At 40.2% G+C, this 19,546-nt stretch overlaps 1 protein-coding gene across 1 annotated transcript in view; it reads left to right on the top strand.

The window, feature by feature from the left end:
* The window catches only part of LOC114880286 (cadherin-related tumor suppressor), a 52,481-nt gene extending 41,485 nt beyond the window's left edge, over positions 1-10,996 (top strand). Inside the window, exons 9-21 of the mRNA XM_029196149.2 lie at positions 995-1,175; positions 1,264-1,517; positions 1,658-2,088; positions 2,283-2,627; positions 2,738-3,067; positions 3,196-5,427; positions 5,509-5,785; positions 5,878-6,156; positions 6,257-6,561; positions 6,641-7,350; positions 7,426-7,795; positions 7,885-8,100; positions 8,167-10,996. Of these exons, the coding sequence (XP_029051982.2) occupies positions 995-1,175; positions 1,264-1,517; positions 1,658-2,088; positions 2,283-2,627; positions 2,738-3,067; positions 3,196-5,427; positions 5,509-5,785; positions 5,878-6,156; positions 6,257-6,561; positions 6,641-7,350; positions 7,426-7,795; positions 7,885-8,100; positions 8,167-10,212 (7,976 nt within the window). The 3' untranslated portion in view covers positions 10,213-10,996. The remainder of the gene's footprint in view (positions 1-994; positions 1,176-1,263; positions 1,518-1,657; positions 2,089-2,282; positions 2,628-2,737; positions 3,068-3,195; positions 5,428-5,508; positions 5,786-5,877; positions 6,157-6,256; positions 6,562-6,640; positions 7,351-7,425; positions 7,796-7,884; positions 8,101-8,166) is intronic.
* The last annotated feature ends 8,550 nt before the right edge of the window (positions 10,997-19,546 follow it).

The raw sequence follows: 19,546 nt of genomic DNA, 5'->3' as shown, positions 1-19,546 counted from the left end.
CAGGCCCTGAAACGAGCATCTCTCCAAAGATCCTACTCTCGAACCCTGTCGCATTATACTCCTATCTTATTCATACGCCACCTATCCTGCACCACCATTCCGCTCCAATTTTGGAACGCGTGTCCTTGTTACGCCTTTACTGTCCTTTGGCTTGCGAATCAAGAAAAAACGATAGCAGCTTGCCGAGTAGGCAACAAAGATTGGCACGATAATGTGATTTTTAAATTAGCAATTTATTGTTAGACATTATCGGATTGGCATTCTACTAATTTGTCAATTCACAAATTATATTAATTTATTTATTTTCTACGTATTAATCACATTAAAAAACTACTTCTTAACAAGAATACGTGACGCAAGCCATCAGACTATTAAACAGACGAGTAAAGAGTAAAGAGTAAAGAGTAAAGAGTAAAGAGGTGTAACGCTACCAAGTGTAAGCCAGTATATCTCTGGCCGAATTGGCCACCAGGGAACACCGCCTATACCAGTGCACACCATTGTGCTTTGCAATTGTTGTTGTGCTCGTAACCCTGGTCATAAGAAAGAAAGAAAGAAAGAAAGAAAGAAAGAGAGAAACGGAGCGTGATTGAACGATATACGCTTATAGAGGCGCGTGGCCCTGGGCCACGGCAACGTGTACAATGTACCTGCTGCAATCAGAGAAATCAAGTCCCCGAAAAGAATAATGGGCTGTTTTAGGCGGCGCAATTAACTCGACGGTACCGACCGCCTGATACTTTGTAAAATCGTAATTTGTCTTCTTTTAAACTTACACGGCTGTGTATCAGTGAGATACACTAAAGAACAAAGCACACGAAAACATTTGCAATCTTTTATTTATTTCTTCTCGGTGAATACTGTAACCCTCTAAAGTCTTGAATAATTAGTAACTTGGAAATGTTTTTCTTTTTCTCAACCACTCTATACATATATGTATATTTGTGCAATGATAGAGATCGATCGATTGATGATTATCGAACCTGTTCCACAGGTTCTCCGCCATTGACTGGATCAGGCATAGTTAGAATCGTCGTGTTGGATGTGAACGATCATAGTCCAGAATTTAGTAGGCAAGAGTACAAGGCAACGGTGACCGAAAACTCCGGTTCCGGTACCTGGGTCGCTAAACCACATGCCACGGACAAAGACGAGGGTTTGAACGCGAAAATCACGTAAGTCTGATGATTCTACTTAATCTTTCTTTCTTTCTTTTTAGGATTACTAATAGATTTATATTATTATCTAATAATAATGATACAGGTACAGATTGTTGGGAGAAAATTCGGAACGTTTCACCGCAGACCCTGAGACTGGAGAGGTGTTCACGGTGGTACCTTTGGATCGTGAACAAACCTCGGTGTACCATTTAACCCTGATTGCTCAGGATTCTAGTCCAACGGAATTAAGGGCTTCTGCTGTAAATTTGACAATATTTGTGACGGATGTAAACGACAACGCGCCCAGATTTTCTAGTCCAAGATACACAGCCTATGTCCCGGGTGCTACCAAACCAGGTAAGGGCTCTGAAAACTGTTTTCATCTAATCCGAAGAATGTGTCAAGTTAAGTGAAGTTGAAAAACCGAGAGAAGTAACGCGTGTGAAGTAACGCCTGAAGTAAACGACACAGGTAAAAGCCCATCGTTTCCTTTAAAGGTGATTTCGTGTTCGGCGCGAAAGCGATGGACGACGACGACGGTGAAAATTCTCGTATCGTCTACCGTCTCCAGGGAATCGATGCCGAGAAATTTGCGATCGATTCGAACAGCGGTGTGATCAGAGCGACCCGGGAATTGGCCAGTGACGAAACCAGCTACCAATTGCAAATCCAAGCGTCCGATTCTGGCGCGAATCCTCAATCCGTCACCGCGGACTTGGTCATCCATTTGTGGGAGAGACAACTGTTTCCCAGCTTTCGATCCACCATCAGCACGAGATTTACCTTACCCGAGGATGTGACAGAGGGACGAGTTATCACCAAGCTAAGCGCAACGACCCCAAAAATTGGCGCTGCGAGTAATCTGGTTTACGGAATGGCTGGGGGAAATGTTGGAGATGCCCTTAAAATTGATCCACATACCGGAGAGGTTTGTATCAATTATATTATGTATACTATACCTGAATTTTCTTTGATATCCTCAAGAAATTGATTCGTTCGAAAGATAATAGTAATTGAAAGAAAGAAGACGCATGGCATCGAGATATACATATGCCTAGATAGATGTAAAGACGATTGTGCAGAATGAAAGTAAAATTGTTGTGTTCGTTTGCACGTACGCAGGTGTTGGTGGCGTCTGGATTCGATTACGAAACAGCACCGTACTACGAGGCTTGGGTCGAGGTTCGTGATTCGGACACTCCGGCACTAAGAAGCGTTGTGCAATTGCTCGTGAACGTAACTGACGCTAATGATAATGCACCGATAATGGAAGCCTCGATTTATAATGCAACCGTACCGGAGGACGAGTATCCACCTTTGTTCGTCAGCAAAGTTTCAGCGAAAGATCGTGATTCCGGGGAGAACGGGCAAGTGTCCTATTACTTGGTCAACGATTTCACGGATACTTTCGTCATCGATTCTGATAGCGGGGAAATTAGTACCAATGCGAAATTGGACCGTGAAGAGGTGAGGCGATTGATCAACGATAAGTTGACCTAATACATAGACGAAAGCTAATTTTGTTTTCTTTCTTTCTTTCTTTCTTTCTTTCTTTCTTTCTTTCTTTCTTTCTTTAGATTGCTTCTTACGAGTTGATCGTAGAAGCTAGAGATCAAGGACAAGTATCCTTAACTGGCACAGCAACCGTACTGGTCACTGTTTTGGATAAGAATGATAACCCTCCGCAATTTACCCGATTATTTAGCGTAAACGTGACAGAGAACGCAGAAATTGGCACTTTTGTTATTAAGATAACTAGCAGTGATCGTGACATTGGCCAAAATGCTAACGTTACTTATAGTTTTACGGACAATCCTGGAAGGAAATTCGCTATTGACCCTCTTAGCGGAAATGTGACCGTAGATGGACACTTGGATAGAGAAGAACAAGACGAGTATTTGCTAAAAGTTGGTATTACCGTTAATTAAATGGTATTTAAATATACGTAACATACATATTATATGTATAGTAAAATTCATTGGCTTAGTATATTCAGGGAAATAATAATAATATCGATGTGATTTTTATCGCGTAGCTGGTGGCGGCAGACAGTGCCTGGCAAGCAGCAACCGCCCTCACGATAACCATCCAAGACCAAAACGATAATTCACCAGAATTCGAGCAGAATTCTTATCACTTCCACTTCCCAGAGCTACAACCGCCTGTTGCACACGTTGGCCAAGTGACTGCGATCGATCGTGACAAACAAGGACCAAATTCAGTGATATCTTACAGTTTATTACAACCGTCAGATTTGTTCACCGTCGACCCAGCCACCGGAGACGTGTTCAGCAAAAAGACGTTAAAATACAAACACACTCATCGTCCATCTTCTCCAGAGAATTTATACTCTTTGACAGTGGTCGCTACGGACAATGGAAAGCCACCGTTATCCTCGAGGACAATAGTGTACGTGAACGTTGTTGACGCGAATAACAATGCTCCAAAGTTCGAACAAAGATCCTATTTGTACCCTGTACCTGAGAACTACGGACTTGGCAAACGAGTGATTCAGTTAGTGGCCAACGATGATGCTGATTTCGGTGTGAACGCAGAGATCGGTTATTTCTTGACGAACGTTAACGGAACCGAATACTTTTCTATCGATGAAAAGACTGGATGGGTTTACGTTAAAAAAAGTCTGACCAGCATTTCGGTGGGCAGCACCTTCTTGTTGAAGGCTCAGGCAATCGACAAGGGTGTCCCACCGCAGAAAGATCAAGTTTCGTTGACTCTGGTGATATCAGGAGAGAACAAACACGCCCCAACCTTTGCCGCGGATAGCTATCAAGTGAGAGTACCAGAGAACGAACCCGTTAACACTACCATATTGACAGTGAGCGCCACCGATGGCGATGACGGTCCGAACGGAATGATCAGATACAAGATATCGGCTGGAAATGAAAGGAACGAGTTTTTTGTACACTCCATCACCGGTGCTGTTACTATACTGGAACCTTTGGATTACGATCTGGTGCAGGAATATAGACTAAACATCACCGCTACGGATTTAGGGTTCGAGGCTAAGCAAGCTGTTGCGACATTGACTGTGAATGTGTCCGATATCAATGATAATCCTCCAACCTTCAACCAAACTGTTTACGAAGCTTATCTATTGGAGAATTCACCGCCAGAGAGTTTCGTTTACAAGGTAGTCGCTCGGGACATCGACTCGCCAAAGTACGCGGTGGTGCAATACAAGATCCTAGGTGGCACAGGGAAAGATCATTTCCGGATCCGCGAAGACACCGGGGAAATCAGTTCGGTGATCAGCTTCGACTACGAGGAGGCCAACGAGTACACGTTAGACATAGTCGCTGCTAATCCAGACTCGAATCCACAAATGGTCGGATTCACGACCGTGCTGGTGCACGTTACAGGCGTAAACGAGTATTATCCAAAGTTCATTCAACCCGTCTTTCACATGGACGTGTCCGAGAGTGCAGAAGTTGGCACCTCCGTTGGTCTGGTTCAAGCGACCGACCAAGACGCCGGTGAAGATGGTCGCGTTTACTATCTATTCGTCGGTTCCTCGAACGATAGAGGATTCTCTATTGGTTCCGAGACTGGTATCATCCGGGTTGCCCGGCGGCTGGACCGCGAAACGCAAAACAGAGTGGTGTTGACGGTGATGACGAAGAATGGTGGAGGGATACGCGGCAACGATACCGACGAAGCTCAAGTTATCGTCTCTATTCAGGATGGAAATGACCCTCCAGAGTTCTTGCAGACCAACTACGACGCGACGGTGTCAGAGGGTGCTGCTCACGGAACTCGTGTTCTCACCGTCAGGGCAGTCGACAAGGACATCAAACCGCAGAATAATCAATTTTCATATTCCATCATTGGCGGTAACATTGGACAAGCTTTCAAAGTAGACCCACAAACTGGAGATATAGAAACTGCCAAGCAATTGGATCGTGAAACTATCCCAGTTTACGATTTAACGATAGGCGCCATAGATACTGGATCACCACCTCAGACCGGTACCGCTCTAGTCCATATCGAACTTTCCGATATAAACGACAATGGACCCATCTTCGATCCACCGGAGGTAATTGGCTACGTGAACGAGAATGAACCTGCTGGAACTATCATCATGACCCTTAGTGCTACCGATCCCGATTTGCCACCAAATGGAGCACCCTTTACGTATAAATTAGTTGGGGGAAGACAGAGCGATATGGTCACTTTGGATAAGCATACCGGAGTGCTCAAGACTACTAGGAGTTTGGACAGAGAAGCGATGCCTCAGTTGGATCTTGTGGTTTGTATACGAATTGATTAATTCAATGCCTAATAATATTATAACACAATTACCAAAAAATTTTTTTTTTTTTTTTTTTAGATCCAAGTTGAAGATTCCGGAATACCGCGAATGAGGAACGAGCATACGATAACTGTCATCGTTACGGACCAGAACGACAGTCCATCGTCACCCAGATCGGTCCACGTGATCGTTCATTCTTTCAACGAAGAAATTCCATTAGGAAAGATCGCTGATGTACATCCTAACGATCCAGATATCACCGGTACCTATTCCTGCAAGATTCTTCAAGGTTCCAATTCGAGGATTCTTAGTATTCCTACTGCCTGTGATCTTCATACGAAAAAAATCACGCCAGGTTTGAAACGTTCCCCTCCTAATAATTCTAATTAACTTACTTACTTACTCGTTAGATAAGTAACGACGAATTGAAATTTCCTGCCATAGGAGTCGGCTACTCCCTAAGCGTTTCCGGTAACGACGGTCGCCATCCGAACGTGGTGTCCAAAGTGACCGTTGAATTCCTCGTCTTTACCAATACTACGATCGAAAACAGTGTGACACTGCAAGTGTCAAAATTGAGTGCAAGAGATTTTCTAAGCCAAAACTATCGTGCCTTGCTGGACGTGTTACAGGAAGAGATAGAAATCGGTGACAATTTGAAGATCTTTAGTCTTGGAGAGAATGCATCCGACTTAAATATTCATTTGGCAATAGAATCTCCTCAAGGTAATTACATCAATTACACCACCAAACTCTACCATCTTTCTTTCTTTTCTATTTATTATATGTGTATAATGTTTAATGTTTAATGTTTAATGTTTAATAGGATACCGCAGTAAATATGATGTCGCCGAGCTACTAAATCGTAATCGAGACAAAATTAAATCACTTTTGGAGGGAAAAACCTTTACCATCGGTTATTCGCCGTGCAAACGTATACCCTGTGAGAACGGAGGTAGTTGCAGCGATAAATTGGTTATATATAACGACGCTAGAATCACTGACAGCCAAGCATTGATTCTAACGTCACCGAGAATGATGCACGAAATGAGCTGCAAGTGTCGCGATGGATTCACCGGAGATAGATGCGAGAGGAGGCAAGATCCTTGCTCGCCGAATCCTTGTTTACTCGTAAGAATTTTATCATCATCACCGCGTATCTATACTCGTAATTATCTTACTAATTGAAAGTGGAACGAATAATTTTCAGGGAGGGCAATGTCGACGATTAGGATACGACTTTCAGTGCAGTTGTCCGATAGATCGCGAAGGAAAATTATGCGAACTGGAGAGGGGCGATGCTTGCGCGAGTAATCCTTGCCGAAACGGTGGATCCTGCAGGAAGAGTCCAGACAGCTTTAGTTTCTTCTGCTTATGCCGAGCTGGCTACAGAGGAAACCATTGCGAAGCGATCACGGATTCTTGCAGGCCGAACCCTTGCCTCTACGGAGGTTTATGCGTAGGAGAGAAACCCGGCTACAGATGCAGCTGTCCAGAAGGTCGTTACGGAAGGCACTGCGAAAGGTCCACATTTGGATTCGAAGAATTATCCTACATGGCCTTCCCAGCTCTCGATTCGAACACCAACGACATAACTATCGTCTTTGCGACCACGAAACCAGACGCATTGTTACTCTACAATTATGCCCCGCAAACCGGAGGACGTTCAGACTTTGTCGTGTTGGAATTAGTGAACGGAAGAGTGGTCTTTTCGTACGGAGGTGCGCGAAGCGCCATCACCTCCATCACCATCAAAACAGAACAATCCGTGTCGGATGGAGAATGGAGGAAAGTAACAGCAACTAGAAATGGAAGAGTCGTGTCTTTGAGCGTATCCCTGTGCAGAGAACACGGAGATATTTGCGAGGATTGCAGGCCAGGTGATGGAACTTGCTATGCGGACGACGTGGGACCAACTGGGTTAGTATCCATACATACCGACTGAATGACCAGTTTTTGCATTAGAGATCATTCCTTTCTTCTCTCTTTTGTCAGAACCCTAAATTTCAATAACAACCCCCTTCTGGTGGGAGGACTGGAGAACGCAGACCCGGTGTTAGAAAGGCCAGGACAAGTGCATTCTGACGACTTTGTAGGATGCGTACACTCGGTATCCGTAAACGGTAGAGCCTTGAATTTATCGAATCCCATCGCGTCTCGAGGGGTGAAATCTACTTGCATCAGATCGAAGAAGAATCCTTGTGTCAAGAATGCAAAGGATCCGATCTCTGTTTGCGAAGCGAACTCAAACTGCTACGACAAGTGGCATCAAGTAACTTGTCAATGCGGATCATTAACGGCACCCAACTGCGAAGCTGCGCTTGATCCTGTTACTCTGAGCGAGGGTGGATACGTTGAATTCAAGGTACGCGAATACACGGATGAGAAATAATAAAAATGACCGTTTAATCAAGGAGAAATAAGTCTAGAATTAAAAAGCTTTTGGGAATTTAGATTTCAGAGAAACACAGAAGGATGCAACTGTTAGAATTCTTGTACGGTGGTTCAAGTGTGTGGGAGAAAAATCGAACGAAACGAGCAGTCAACGAGGATACTAGCTTTATAACAAATCCATCACCGATGAAGACGATCGGTCTGATGTTCAGGTCGGTCAAGTCTGACGGTATTCTGATGTACACGGCAACGAACAAGCATTTCACATCGGTGGAGGTAAGAAATTGATATGGATTTTTGAAAAGAGAGAAATCTCTAAAACGAACGTACGATGTTTTTCAGCTTCGGAATGGACAACTGTTTTATGCATCCCTGCTGGGATCACCGGTGAATATGTCTGGCAATATCGAAGGAGGCCTAGCGAACGGCCAGTGGCACAACCTGACCCTTCATTCCTATCTGCGAGGACTAAAATTGTTGGTGGACGGTGTTCAGATGGGCGAAGAGCTGGACTCTGCCGGTGTTCACGACTTCCTGGATCCGTACTTGTCCGTCTTATCGATCGGTGGGGTTAGCCAGGACCTGTACTATGCTCACAGCGCTGGCGCCCGAAGTTTCGAAGGTTGTTTGGCTAACTTCACCATCAACAACGAGATCCAACCGTTCAATGGGTCTGGCTCGATCTTTAAGGAAGTATTCTATCACGGTAAAGTGAACACCGGATGCAGAGGGCTTATCGGAATCAGTGCAGCAGCCACCGCTGATCCGCTGAGCATAGGGATCACTCTGGTAATAGTGTTCTTCGTTATCCTATTGATCGCCATTCTGGTCAGCTTCATAGTTTTTCGATTGAGACGACAAAACAAAGAAAAGTCTGCCCCGTCGGTGGTGAATAAGAACACGAACGCGATAATGACCGGCAACTCGCTTGTTGGCACCGGTAATGACAATCTCATGTCCCGACACGAAAACACCTACATCTCCGATGCGTCAGACCTGCGTGGAGTGGGTCATATGGGGCCAGAATTAATCTCGAAGAAGTACAAGGAACGAGAGATGAACGCGACGAGCGAACAACATCGACCACAGAGGCCGGACATAATCGAAAGAGAGGTAACGAAATCACCGCCCATTCGGGACGAACACCCGCCTTTACCTCCACCGGGTCAAAGCTCGTTGCACTCGCACGAGCACAACCCAGAACCTGAGATGCCGGAACACTACGACTTGGAGAATGCTAGTTCCATAGCACCGAGTGACATCGACATAGTCTACCATTACAAAGGGTACCGCGATGGCATGCGCAAGTACAAAGCCACCCCACCGCCCATCAATAACTACGCGAACCATCACAAGCACAGCGGACAACAGCACAGGCACACCGGTCCCTTCCCACCGAGGGCTTTGCCACCGCCTAACGTAGTCAGTCAACCACCCGGACCAACTCAGAAACTCCTACAAAGCACCCCACTCGCCAGATTGTCACCCAGCAGCGAATTATCCGCTCAGCAACCGAGGATACTGACCTTGCACGACATCAGCGGGAAACCGTTGCAAAGCGCACTTTTAGCAACCACATCCTCCTCCGGAGGAGTCGGCAAAGACGCGTTGAACTCTAACAGCGAGAGAAGCCTTAATTCACCCATCATGAGTCAATTGTCCGGATCTACGGCTAGTCGCAAGGCCCCGCAATCCAACAACGAAAACTCTGTGAACAATGTCTCGTCAGGACCGATGGGTCTGACCGCGGAAGAGATAGAGAGACTCAACTCGAGACCAAGAACGTCCAGTCTGGTGTCGACTCTGGATGCGGTGAGCTCGTCGAGCGAGGCCAGGGGTCCGCCTACCCATGCTGCCCTTCATCTTCACAGAAGACACACCCCACCTGTCGAGAGACTCGAAAGAAGAAACTCTTCGACAACCGACGAGAGTGGGAACGACAGTTTCACCTGTTCTGAATACGATAACACCTCCTTAGTCGGTGATAAACGTTCGGATAACCCGTTTGCCAAGCAAGACGACGAAGAGGTGGTGGTGGTCAATCAACGAAGCAACGAATCCTCGCAAACTACTAAACCCCCGTTGCCACCCAATGTCAATTACGATGCATTTGATAGTTCTTTTCGAGGATCTCTCAGTACTTTGGTAGCTTCCGACGATGATCTCTCCACCCATATGGGAGGACTTTACAGACCTCCTAATAGCGGATCACCATCGACCACTACGACAGCGCTCAGCTGGGATTATCTACTTAATTGGGGACTAAACTTTGATAGTCTGGTCGGAGTGTTCGTCGATATCGCGGAACTGCCGGACAGTGCCAATCGCGTTCCAAGTACGCTTAGACTGCCAGCTAGTATACCCAAGCCTTCCGAGGAATACGTTTGAACATTTTACAATTTTTCCAAAAGGCTATTATATACTATTATACGTCCATTTCATATTTTTTTTACGCCTATCATCTTATCCTACTTAAAATTTCGTTTAGACAAATCACACCCTCTTACCTTGTTCACCTTGTTTACCTTGTTTCATTTTAACAACACGGACGTGATTAAACGTTCGAAGATGAGAAACGATTTGTCAACGTCTTTTGTCAATTCGTCAAACTACCACGAAATTAATAATACTCGCGCGATCAATGATCAAGCCAATGATCGATTGTCAATCGAGCCAAGCCATAAACGAGAAAGACGAAGCGGACATTTATTATAGATTGATAAACGAATCGTTACGTTTCTTCGTTTCCCGATCGGTGAAAAATCAACAACGTAACGTTTTGTCTTGCCATAATAATAAAAGAATGCTCGAGACGATCGATTATTTAATCAAGATAACAAACACATCGTTTGATTTATAATCTTGAAACAATGTCGACGCGACGCGACGCGACGCGACGCGACGTGTCGTCGATAATTTAATGGATCGTCTCGCGTTAATTCATTCTGTCGGGATAATTGTGTGAATTTGTAAATAATCCGCGATGATCATTTTCAATTAAAACGAATCTGTTCTCGCGAATCGCGAGTACCGGAGTTAGAGATAAATGTTAGAAAAATATTTCTTCTTTCGTCGAATCTTAAAGATTCGGAAAAATATTGTACGATTGTATCGCGAACGTAATTACACGTAACTATTATTATACCAACTTGTATATAAAGTACCTTAACGATCTGTGCCAGATAATCTCGATACACTCGTACAATATACATATTATAATCAAACGATGATCATTAAAAAAAAAAAAAAAAATGAAGAAGAGATGCTTCATCTTTTTTCTTCGCGTTCCTCGTGGTAGCCGTGTCCTAACGACTACAACTCTACTTATTCAACGTTTTCGTATGTACAATCATCGCAAACGTTGGACAGAGTGTTACTACCAGACTGATTTTTTTTCTCTCCAATGTTTCGAACAATTATCAAACTATCGCACCAACGATCGTCAAAATTGTGTAAATTGTTTCGTTGTAAATAGCGTACGCCTGATTTGTACAAATTGTGTGAATGGTACGAATGGTCTACTTTATCATCGATCGTATTTGTAATAAACAAGAGATTTGTAAAAAAATATTAATCTTTATATTTTATTCTACCATTCTAAAATTACTTTTCCACCCCATTAGTGAGACAATACTAACGCAATTCAAAATTTAAGATTGAAACGTTTTTATTTCTGCTTCTTTTTTTATGAAATCCTTCCCAAATCCTCCTCAACCCTTCAACGATGAATCTGATTGGTCGAAATGGGAGGACGCCATAATGGAACGAAAAAAAGACGAGAAATCGTTTCGACGATTAAAATTAAGCTGAACAGAAACTGATTTAAGCGCCACCTGAATTATTGCATCCAACTAACGGCATGCTATACTACGTTACCTTTCGCAAATAACACATGACACATGTATGCTATATGTATAAGTACATAATTAAACAATACTGTAAAAAAATATAACAGCGATTAAATAGAAAAAAAGCATTTTCGCAGCCAATTCGCTCGTGTTATTTGCTGCATAATTAATAAATATACCATAGAAATAATGATACAATTATTAATTAGTCATCAAATAATAACGATCCACCCTCCATTTATGCAAATTTTTATTTTTATTCAATACCATCATCCTCTTGATGCACACTTGCAAAACGTTTTTGACTGTTATGCAAACGAACAACAAAAGGAGTATTATTTTTATTCACTACCTACCATTTTTTAATTTTGATTTTGATTACAGATCTGTAATTAATAAATACAGTAGAACAATTGCATATTTGTCCTACATACTTATATTACTAAGAATACCTGTCTATACGAGCGCTCCTCATTAACGTAAGATATAATCATTCTACAAAACCATAAACTTACAACGTGTTTATATAACAATTTTAAGGGCTGTACATAAATAAATACAACGAATTTGTTGATTTTGTCGTCCTCACCAGAATACTTCTTGAAACAAACTAAAAAGGATTAATTACCAAAATACGTCCTGAGATATTTCTCTGCAACAGAAACTTATTAATTGAATCCATATCAAGACAAAAAGTTTAATAGCTAGAAAGAAGATGCATTAGTACACACAAAATTTCACAAAAATCAGAATCATTGTTAATGACTCATTTCCAATAAAAAGAAGGAACATCAATACAATTTCAGTACCAAAATAAAGAAAAAAAAAGATTTAGAAAAATACATCGTCACTCAATAAGTGATTTGATTTAAAAGGACAGTTTTTCATTTTATAGTATTTAATATTCGTTCATTTGTTAATAAACAGTATACGATAATTTAATTGAAACAACTATCTTTTACTGCAATATACGTACATATGTATGTACATACAACCATGACTCTACTTGACTTTATTGCATTATATTATTCAATACACCTTTCAATGGAAATTTATTGTAAATGGGAAAACTGAAAAAAAAATCGCGAGTGGACTTTGCTTTTCAGGAAAAGAATTTGAAAATTTATAAAAGTGATTTAATAAACTACCTCGAATGAACAAATATTCCTTGAAATAAATTATCACCAATCATCAAAAAATAAAATGAATTTCCATTTTAAATAAAACTTTGAATAAAGTTCTCTTTAAAACTTTATCGTGTCTAATAATATCCTGAAAACATTAAATTCATATATTATTCAACAGTATTTCCAATAACCGAATGCTCAAAATTTTCAAAATTTAAAAATGGGAAGAAAAAAAAAAGAATGGGGGCATGGCAGTGGGAGGGAGGGTACAGGGGAACCTGAAAAGAAAAGTTTGACTGCCCATAAGAGCAATCCCTAAACAAACCCTATAAAACAAACCGAAATCACACGCAACACTAATTTTCAAATTGCAAACATTCTGAACTATGACAAAACATCGGCTGGCAACGAAGGGTCTCACGCCCCCTAGTCTTACGCCAGACGCTACATACCACCCACCCCGCCTGGACGTCGTAACGCCAGGACAGAGTGCACCCCTTCGCTAAGAGCGCTACCCGCCCGTCCAACACGTTGCATCCAACGGTGTCAGATTGACGGACGCCCATAGTATAGACAAAAGGACTGCAGTTTAGAATATGGTAACATATGGTTTCATATGTTCCGTATTATAAAACTGCGCCTGCAAAGGTCTAGTAATGCATGGGTTTGTCTCCCATGAGATGGTGTTCACGGTCTCAGGCCGCGGAATCCTTAAAAGGACTCCCACCGAATGTGAGTCATAGTTACTTCCACTAATTTAATAACAATCGCGGATTCATTCGCAACACTAATTTCATTAATTACATAATATGTACAAAAGCGTACGCGTGAAGGCTGCTCCATTATGCGCAACACTAAGCTGAAAAAAAGAGAAAAATAGAAAACGCGAACTGTAACGCAACACTACTCAAATCTACCGAATTTTCTAAGACGCAACACTAATCTAAAAATCGGGTACTGCCAATCCAAGGCTGTATCACGGCAGCTGGTCCATAGCTGCCTTATGGACCATGGCAACTCCACTTCGTTCGATCGTTTCTGGGCATTTCATCATATATCGCAACTCTAATGCAAAACGCGAATATTCATTACCGCAACACTAATTAGCAGGGAACTCTATAAACTAATGCAAAGCAATCGCGTATTTATAAGTCGCAACACTGGGAAACAATCGCGCTAATGTCATTCGCAACGCTATCTTTAACAAACATGCAATTAAAATGCAAAAAACGGGGATTCTCAAACCGTGAATCTTTTACTCGCAACACTAAAGCAATGAACATTAAAAAGCAAAACTCTCAAAAATCTTAAAGCAATCAACATTGAAAAGTTAAATTCTATTTTAAAGCAATGCAAGAAAGAAACGCGATATTTAAAGTTCGCAACACTAAATGAAAATCGCGATAATCATGCATACGCAACATTAAATTGAACCGTGTTCGATATTCATTCGCAATACTAAATTGAAAACGCGATTTGCCCAAAATCATGGGGGTCACGGGCCCCCTCTTCTCCTGAAATTACAAAACTACAACTACAGGCAAGCACAGTGACAAAGTAATAACGATAATGATTGCCCATCCTTTTTTGCAAAAGGATGCAAAATCATTAGTAGTTCCCCTCTTGAAAGACAGTTTGTCGGGGCGCTTCGGCATATAGCCTCCTCTTTCTTCGGGCGGTCCACCCGCCTGAAACTTATATCTAAAGCTCGAGACTTGCAAATTCGCAAAACAAAAAAAAAACAATGAACAAAAAAGAAAAATCGCGAAACACTAATTGACACGTGGACGAAAAAGGACTTTATATAAGTCGTTGTTCGTGCACACGTGCCGTGCTCGAGCAGAACTTGTGCGTTTCGTGCCATCGCGATCGCGTATGACGACTTATCAAGTCGCCAAAAATTTGAAAAATTGTACAAATAGAATCGAAGGCGAACGGCATACTCCGTTCGTATCAATAGTATCGTCAATTCTTCAAATATATTCCAGGTACAGGTTGATCACGCGAAATCGCGCCTACCCGACCAAGAGACTGTGACAACCTGTCCCGGCCCTATCTACTTACAATCTATCACACACACACACCAGAAGGTATACTACCTACCTACCTAACGCTATATTTAAAAATGGCAAAATCACATTCTCACAAAAATTCATTCCACGACCCCCATACACTCCACCCGGGCGCAAGAGCCTACACTAGAGAGAACGTCCCGGGACGCCTCCGTCACCCGAGTTTCATCTCACATCACACTCTACGGTACGTACCATTTTTCACTGAAATCGTCTGGCAAGGCTAGCAATCATTGCGTATAATGATAATTACAAAATTTAATTAACTACTTTGATATAGAATATTTCATAATAATGGTAATAATCTTGGTAATAGTAATGGTAATAATACTATTTGGTTTGTACGTTCATTGTACATACCTACATCTTGTTGAATAAAATATTATTTCAAATTGAAAGTTAAATGAAAAAGTTATTAAACCGACGCAATCCCACAGCCTAAAACACACACACACACCATATGTGGAAATTACGTCGTGCACGATATACTAACACAATGCCAGCCGCTTATTAATTATTATTCTTATGAACTAGGTCATCGTGCCCATTGCCTCTACCCACCCAAGTAGCACCTGGGCACGTGAATGGGCTTTGGCAATAAACACGGAAGGGGTTAAATCTGAAAATCCTGATCTACAAACATGATTAGTACATAAACATCTAACGGGCTAATATTTCACTATTTTAATTGAATAAAAGTGACTTGACTTTGTAAATATAAAGCTTTAAGAACAAATACTGAAAAGGAAAATAGAGCAATTATGACGCAAACATGGTGCACTGCTAATATCAGCTGGCAACGAAGGGTCTCACGCCCCCTAGTTCATACGCCAGACGCTACATACCACCCACCCCGCCTGGACGTCGTAACGCCAGGACAGAGTGCACCCCTTCGCTAAGAGCGCTACCCGCCCGTCCAACACGTTGCATCCAACGGTGTCAGATTGACGGACGCCCATAGTATAGACAAAAGGACTGCAGTTTAGAATATGGTAACATATGGTTTCATATGTTCCGTATTCTAAAGCTGCGCCTGCAAAGGCCTAGTAATGCATGGGTATATCTCCCAGAGATGGTGTTCACGGTCTTATGCCGCGGAATCCTTGTAACTAATTTGATTAATTAAATAATACATAGGATTGAGATTAAAAACCAAAAGGATTCCCACCGAATACTAGTCAGTGCATCGTCATATTTACTCTCGCGTCGGAAATTTCTCGCAACACTAATTTAATAAAGGCAAAACTCTAATAAAAAGGAATTTAATGTCAAAATTGAATCTGATATTTTATTGAAAGCAAAATGACTAATTAAAAATTCTTTACAATGAAAAAAAGAAAAAATTAAAACATCCTCGGGCGACTCCCTCCTCAGAGTAAATTTTCAACAATACGCAAAACGTTTTGAAATAGATCACTCTGACTTGGAAATCTACCCGTCACGAATTGTCTTCTTGCACATAAATTGTTCATTTTTTCATGAACTTGTAAATAAGTTAAACTTCGCTATTGGATGAACGAAATTTGAAAAAATTCTCAAATTCTATTTGAATTTATAATGTACAAAATGTAATTAAAATAATACTATCAATATTATATTGCTTTGAACCATCGCAATAACTAAGTCAGATAGTATTTGACTTCTGTATTACAGACAAACTAAATAAAATTGTTTCGGTATTAAAATATTCTAATTCCACAGTTAAGAACATTTAAGAACATTTAAAAGCATTCATATATTTCATAATGATATTAAAACGCGGAGTGCAAGAAGACCTAGCCTGAACTAAATGAAATTAAACAATAAAAATGTTACTACTCATGGGTATGATTACTAATCATACCCATGGTCACTGTGCTTGCTAACCACGTATACAACCAGTGACCCGTGTCGATTCGGACCATTCGTCCTACGACATGATTGGGCACCAGAGGAACCATAAAACATGCGACTCACCGTTCGCAGATATACTCTTCTTCCGACAGTCAAGTAGGAGGATGGACAACACCAGTTAGGAGGCTGCCTTGTAGGAGAAGATTCATCTGTAACAAAAAAAAAAAAGAATTGCGGTTAATTTTGAAAATTATCAGTTTTTATTCTAATAAAATTATATATGAAATTGAATTTTAGAAAGTATTAGCAATTATAAAGAAATCTCAATTATTAAGTGTTGAAATTGTAAATTATTATATTTTAATAAAAAGCAATTAAGTGACGTACCAAGACGGAAGTCGTGAAGAAAGCCATCATCAGGATATCCAGGAACTCGGCAAAATCAAAAAATTCATCTGTAAGAAAAAAAGAAGAATTACGGTTAATTTTGAAAATTATCAATTTTTATTCTAATAAAATTACATATGAAATTGAATTTTATAAAATATTAGCAATTAAGTGAAGTAATAAGATACTTACACTCTTTCCTTATGGAGCAACGCCCAAGACTCCTCTTCAGTGGTGCTTTGACTCTAATTCCGGATATATCGAGCAATTAAAAAAAAGATTAAAAATAAAAATATTAACGCGACCGTAAATAATTTCCAGCGAACAATTATAAAGACTCTACTTTCACGATGGAAAAAGAAAAATCAGAGCCGCGATGCTCTAGAAAATATTTTATAATACGCAGTAAACACTGACTCTACTTTCGCGTGTTTCCTAACTGTACAAACGCAACTCTATTCAGGGCCAGTTCACCCTTGAAAAAATCAAAACATTGGAAATATGTTCGTACAAACACTGACTCTACCGACCGCATTGCGCGCGGCCACAACAATTCCTGAAAGAAAAACTTAGTGAGCAGGGATGGGCTGGGTGGAAATATACAAAACAACATTCTTCTTATTAAGCATTCGTAACGGAAATACTGTTATTAATGGCTTGTAAATGAAAATATCTATGTTCGTGAAATATATTCAACGAGCACAAATATTGTTAAAGCTGAATATTGATCCTAGATTGAAATGAAATGTTTTAAATAATTGTTGATAATTATTTCAATGAATATTACATCGATAGAAAATCAAATAAGATAATAAAGATAATAGACTATTATATTAAAGCAGAGGATTTTTGTTGTTAAGATTGTAAGCATACTACAAATTGTTGGAAATTCTATTACAGCATCATTTATATATTATCCAATTCTTTTCAATAAGCAAAGTCTAATAATTAGCCATGCTTAAACAGCATGTGATTTAAAAACGTGATTCTATTTTAATTTAAACTTGCATCGAAAACTGGATATTATAATATAATTATTACGATTTAACAAAAATAGATTGTTTAAAATAATTAATAATTGCAGAAGAGAAGCAATCATTTGCAGTAGAATACGAATTATTTCAATTTGGTTCTAGTTTAAAACAAATGTATTAAAATACTGGACGAAATTATTTAATAAAATGAAAAATTAATTATTCTTTTTCTATGAATTGGTTAAAGAAGAAAAATGTCTCTAATCTTTTCTTTCTTGACTTTGGTAGCAAGTGATTATCAAATATGCTTACAATTAACAACGACTCAATAAAAAACAAGTAATAATAAATGTTAACAATTGATTAGAATAAATTAAAAGAATAAATTTTTACGAAATTCTATTTCAATCCCATATCAGGTGTCATGGCGTCTTTTCAATATCCATCAAATATCTGTAACAAATAAGAAATACGAATTTATGTAAATAAAATTTAATCAACAATGATAAAATTATTTCTAATAAACGATCGAACTATAATTTATGCAAAATATTTTAATAGGTAGAATTCGCACCTACTACTGATACGGAAGGATGCTCTCAACACGTCTTGTCACTTTGACGTTCGCGAGAGAAATGGCGAGACCTTCGTTCCTGCCGAAGACCGATCAGCACCGTTCGGTATTATTCGGTAATGTTCGTCCCCAGCCGAACCGAAGCCGGTAGACGAACAGATCTCATAATATTACGATGCTCAAGATAGAACGTTATTAAATATCAAACAGTAAATTGTGTGAAAGAATATTAAAAACGATCAATATTGGTTAGGAAATTAACGATGTAAAAGGGAAAGTAATTCAAATTCTGCTGTTCTAACCTCATTGTACAATCGCGGCAAGAGCACAAATTTTCAACTCTTGTATTATTGAAGAAAATGCCGAATTAATGTCAAAGTACGAGAATCTATACTTCTCTTCGATGGTTTATTCTGTTTTTTGTACTTTTAACACCCGATCGGCAATTTAGTTTAATATTTGAAGATAATTTAATCTTACCTGTTGCAGACACGTGAAAGACGGACGAAGCTTCGAAGAGGAATGCTGCACTGCGCCACAAATCGACGCACTCGCTCACACAACGACGCGTCTGATTGGTCGAAATGAAAGGATGCCGAATGAAACCACCAATCACAGCCATTGGTAGAAGTTTCGAAACTGTAATGCTAATCGTAATGGAATCGTTCATACAATAAATATCAGCGAAAAAATCGAATAATGTACTTTTTTTTAGGAACACCCGACTTGTATTATATTTTATATTATTATAATTATGTAATAAACGAAGGGGAATATTGGTTTAATAACACTTTCCTATGGCGTGATTTTGATACGAAATATTTAAGAACATATTATTTCAGATATCAATTTTGACACTTATGTGCAATATATGCATAAGCGAAATGTTAATATGTACAAAAATTAT

The sequence above is a fragment of the Osmia bicornis genome, chromosome 13 (genome assembly GCF_907164935.1).
Source record: "Osmia bicornis bicornis chromosome 13, iOsmBic2.1, whole genome shotgun sequence".
NCBI classification, from domain to species: domain Eukaryota; kingdom Metazoa; phylum Arthropoda; class Insecta; order Hymenoptera; family Megachilidae; genus Osmia; species Osmia bicornis.
The sequence above is the reverse complement of the archived record's forward strand: the minus strand, read 5'-3'. Positions and strand labels throughout refer to the sequence as shown.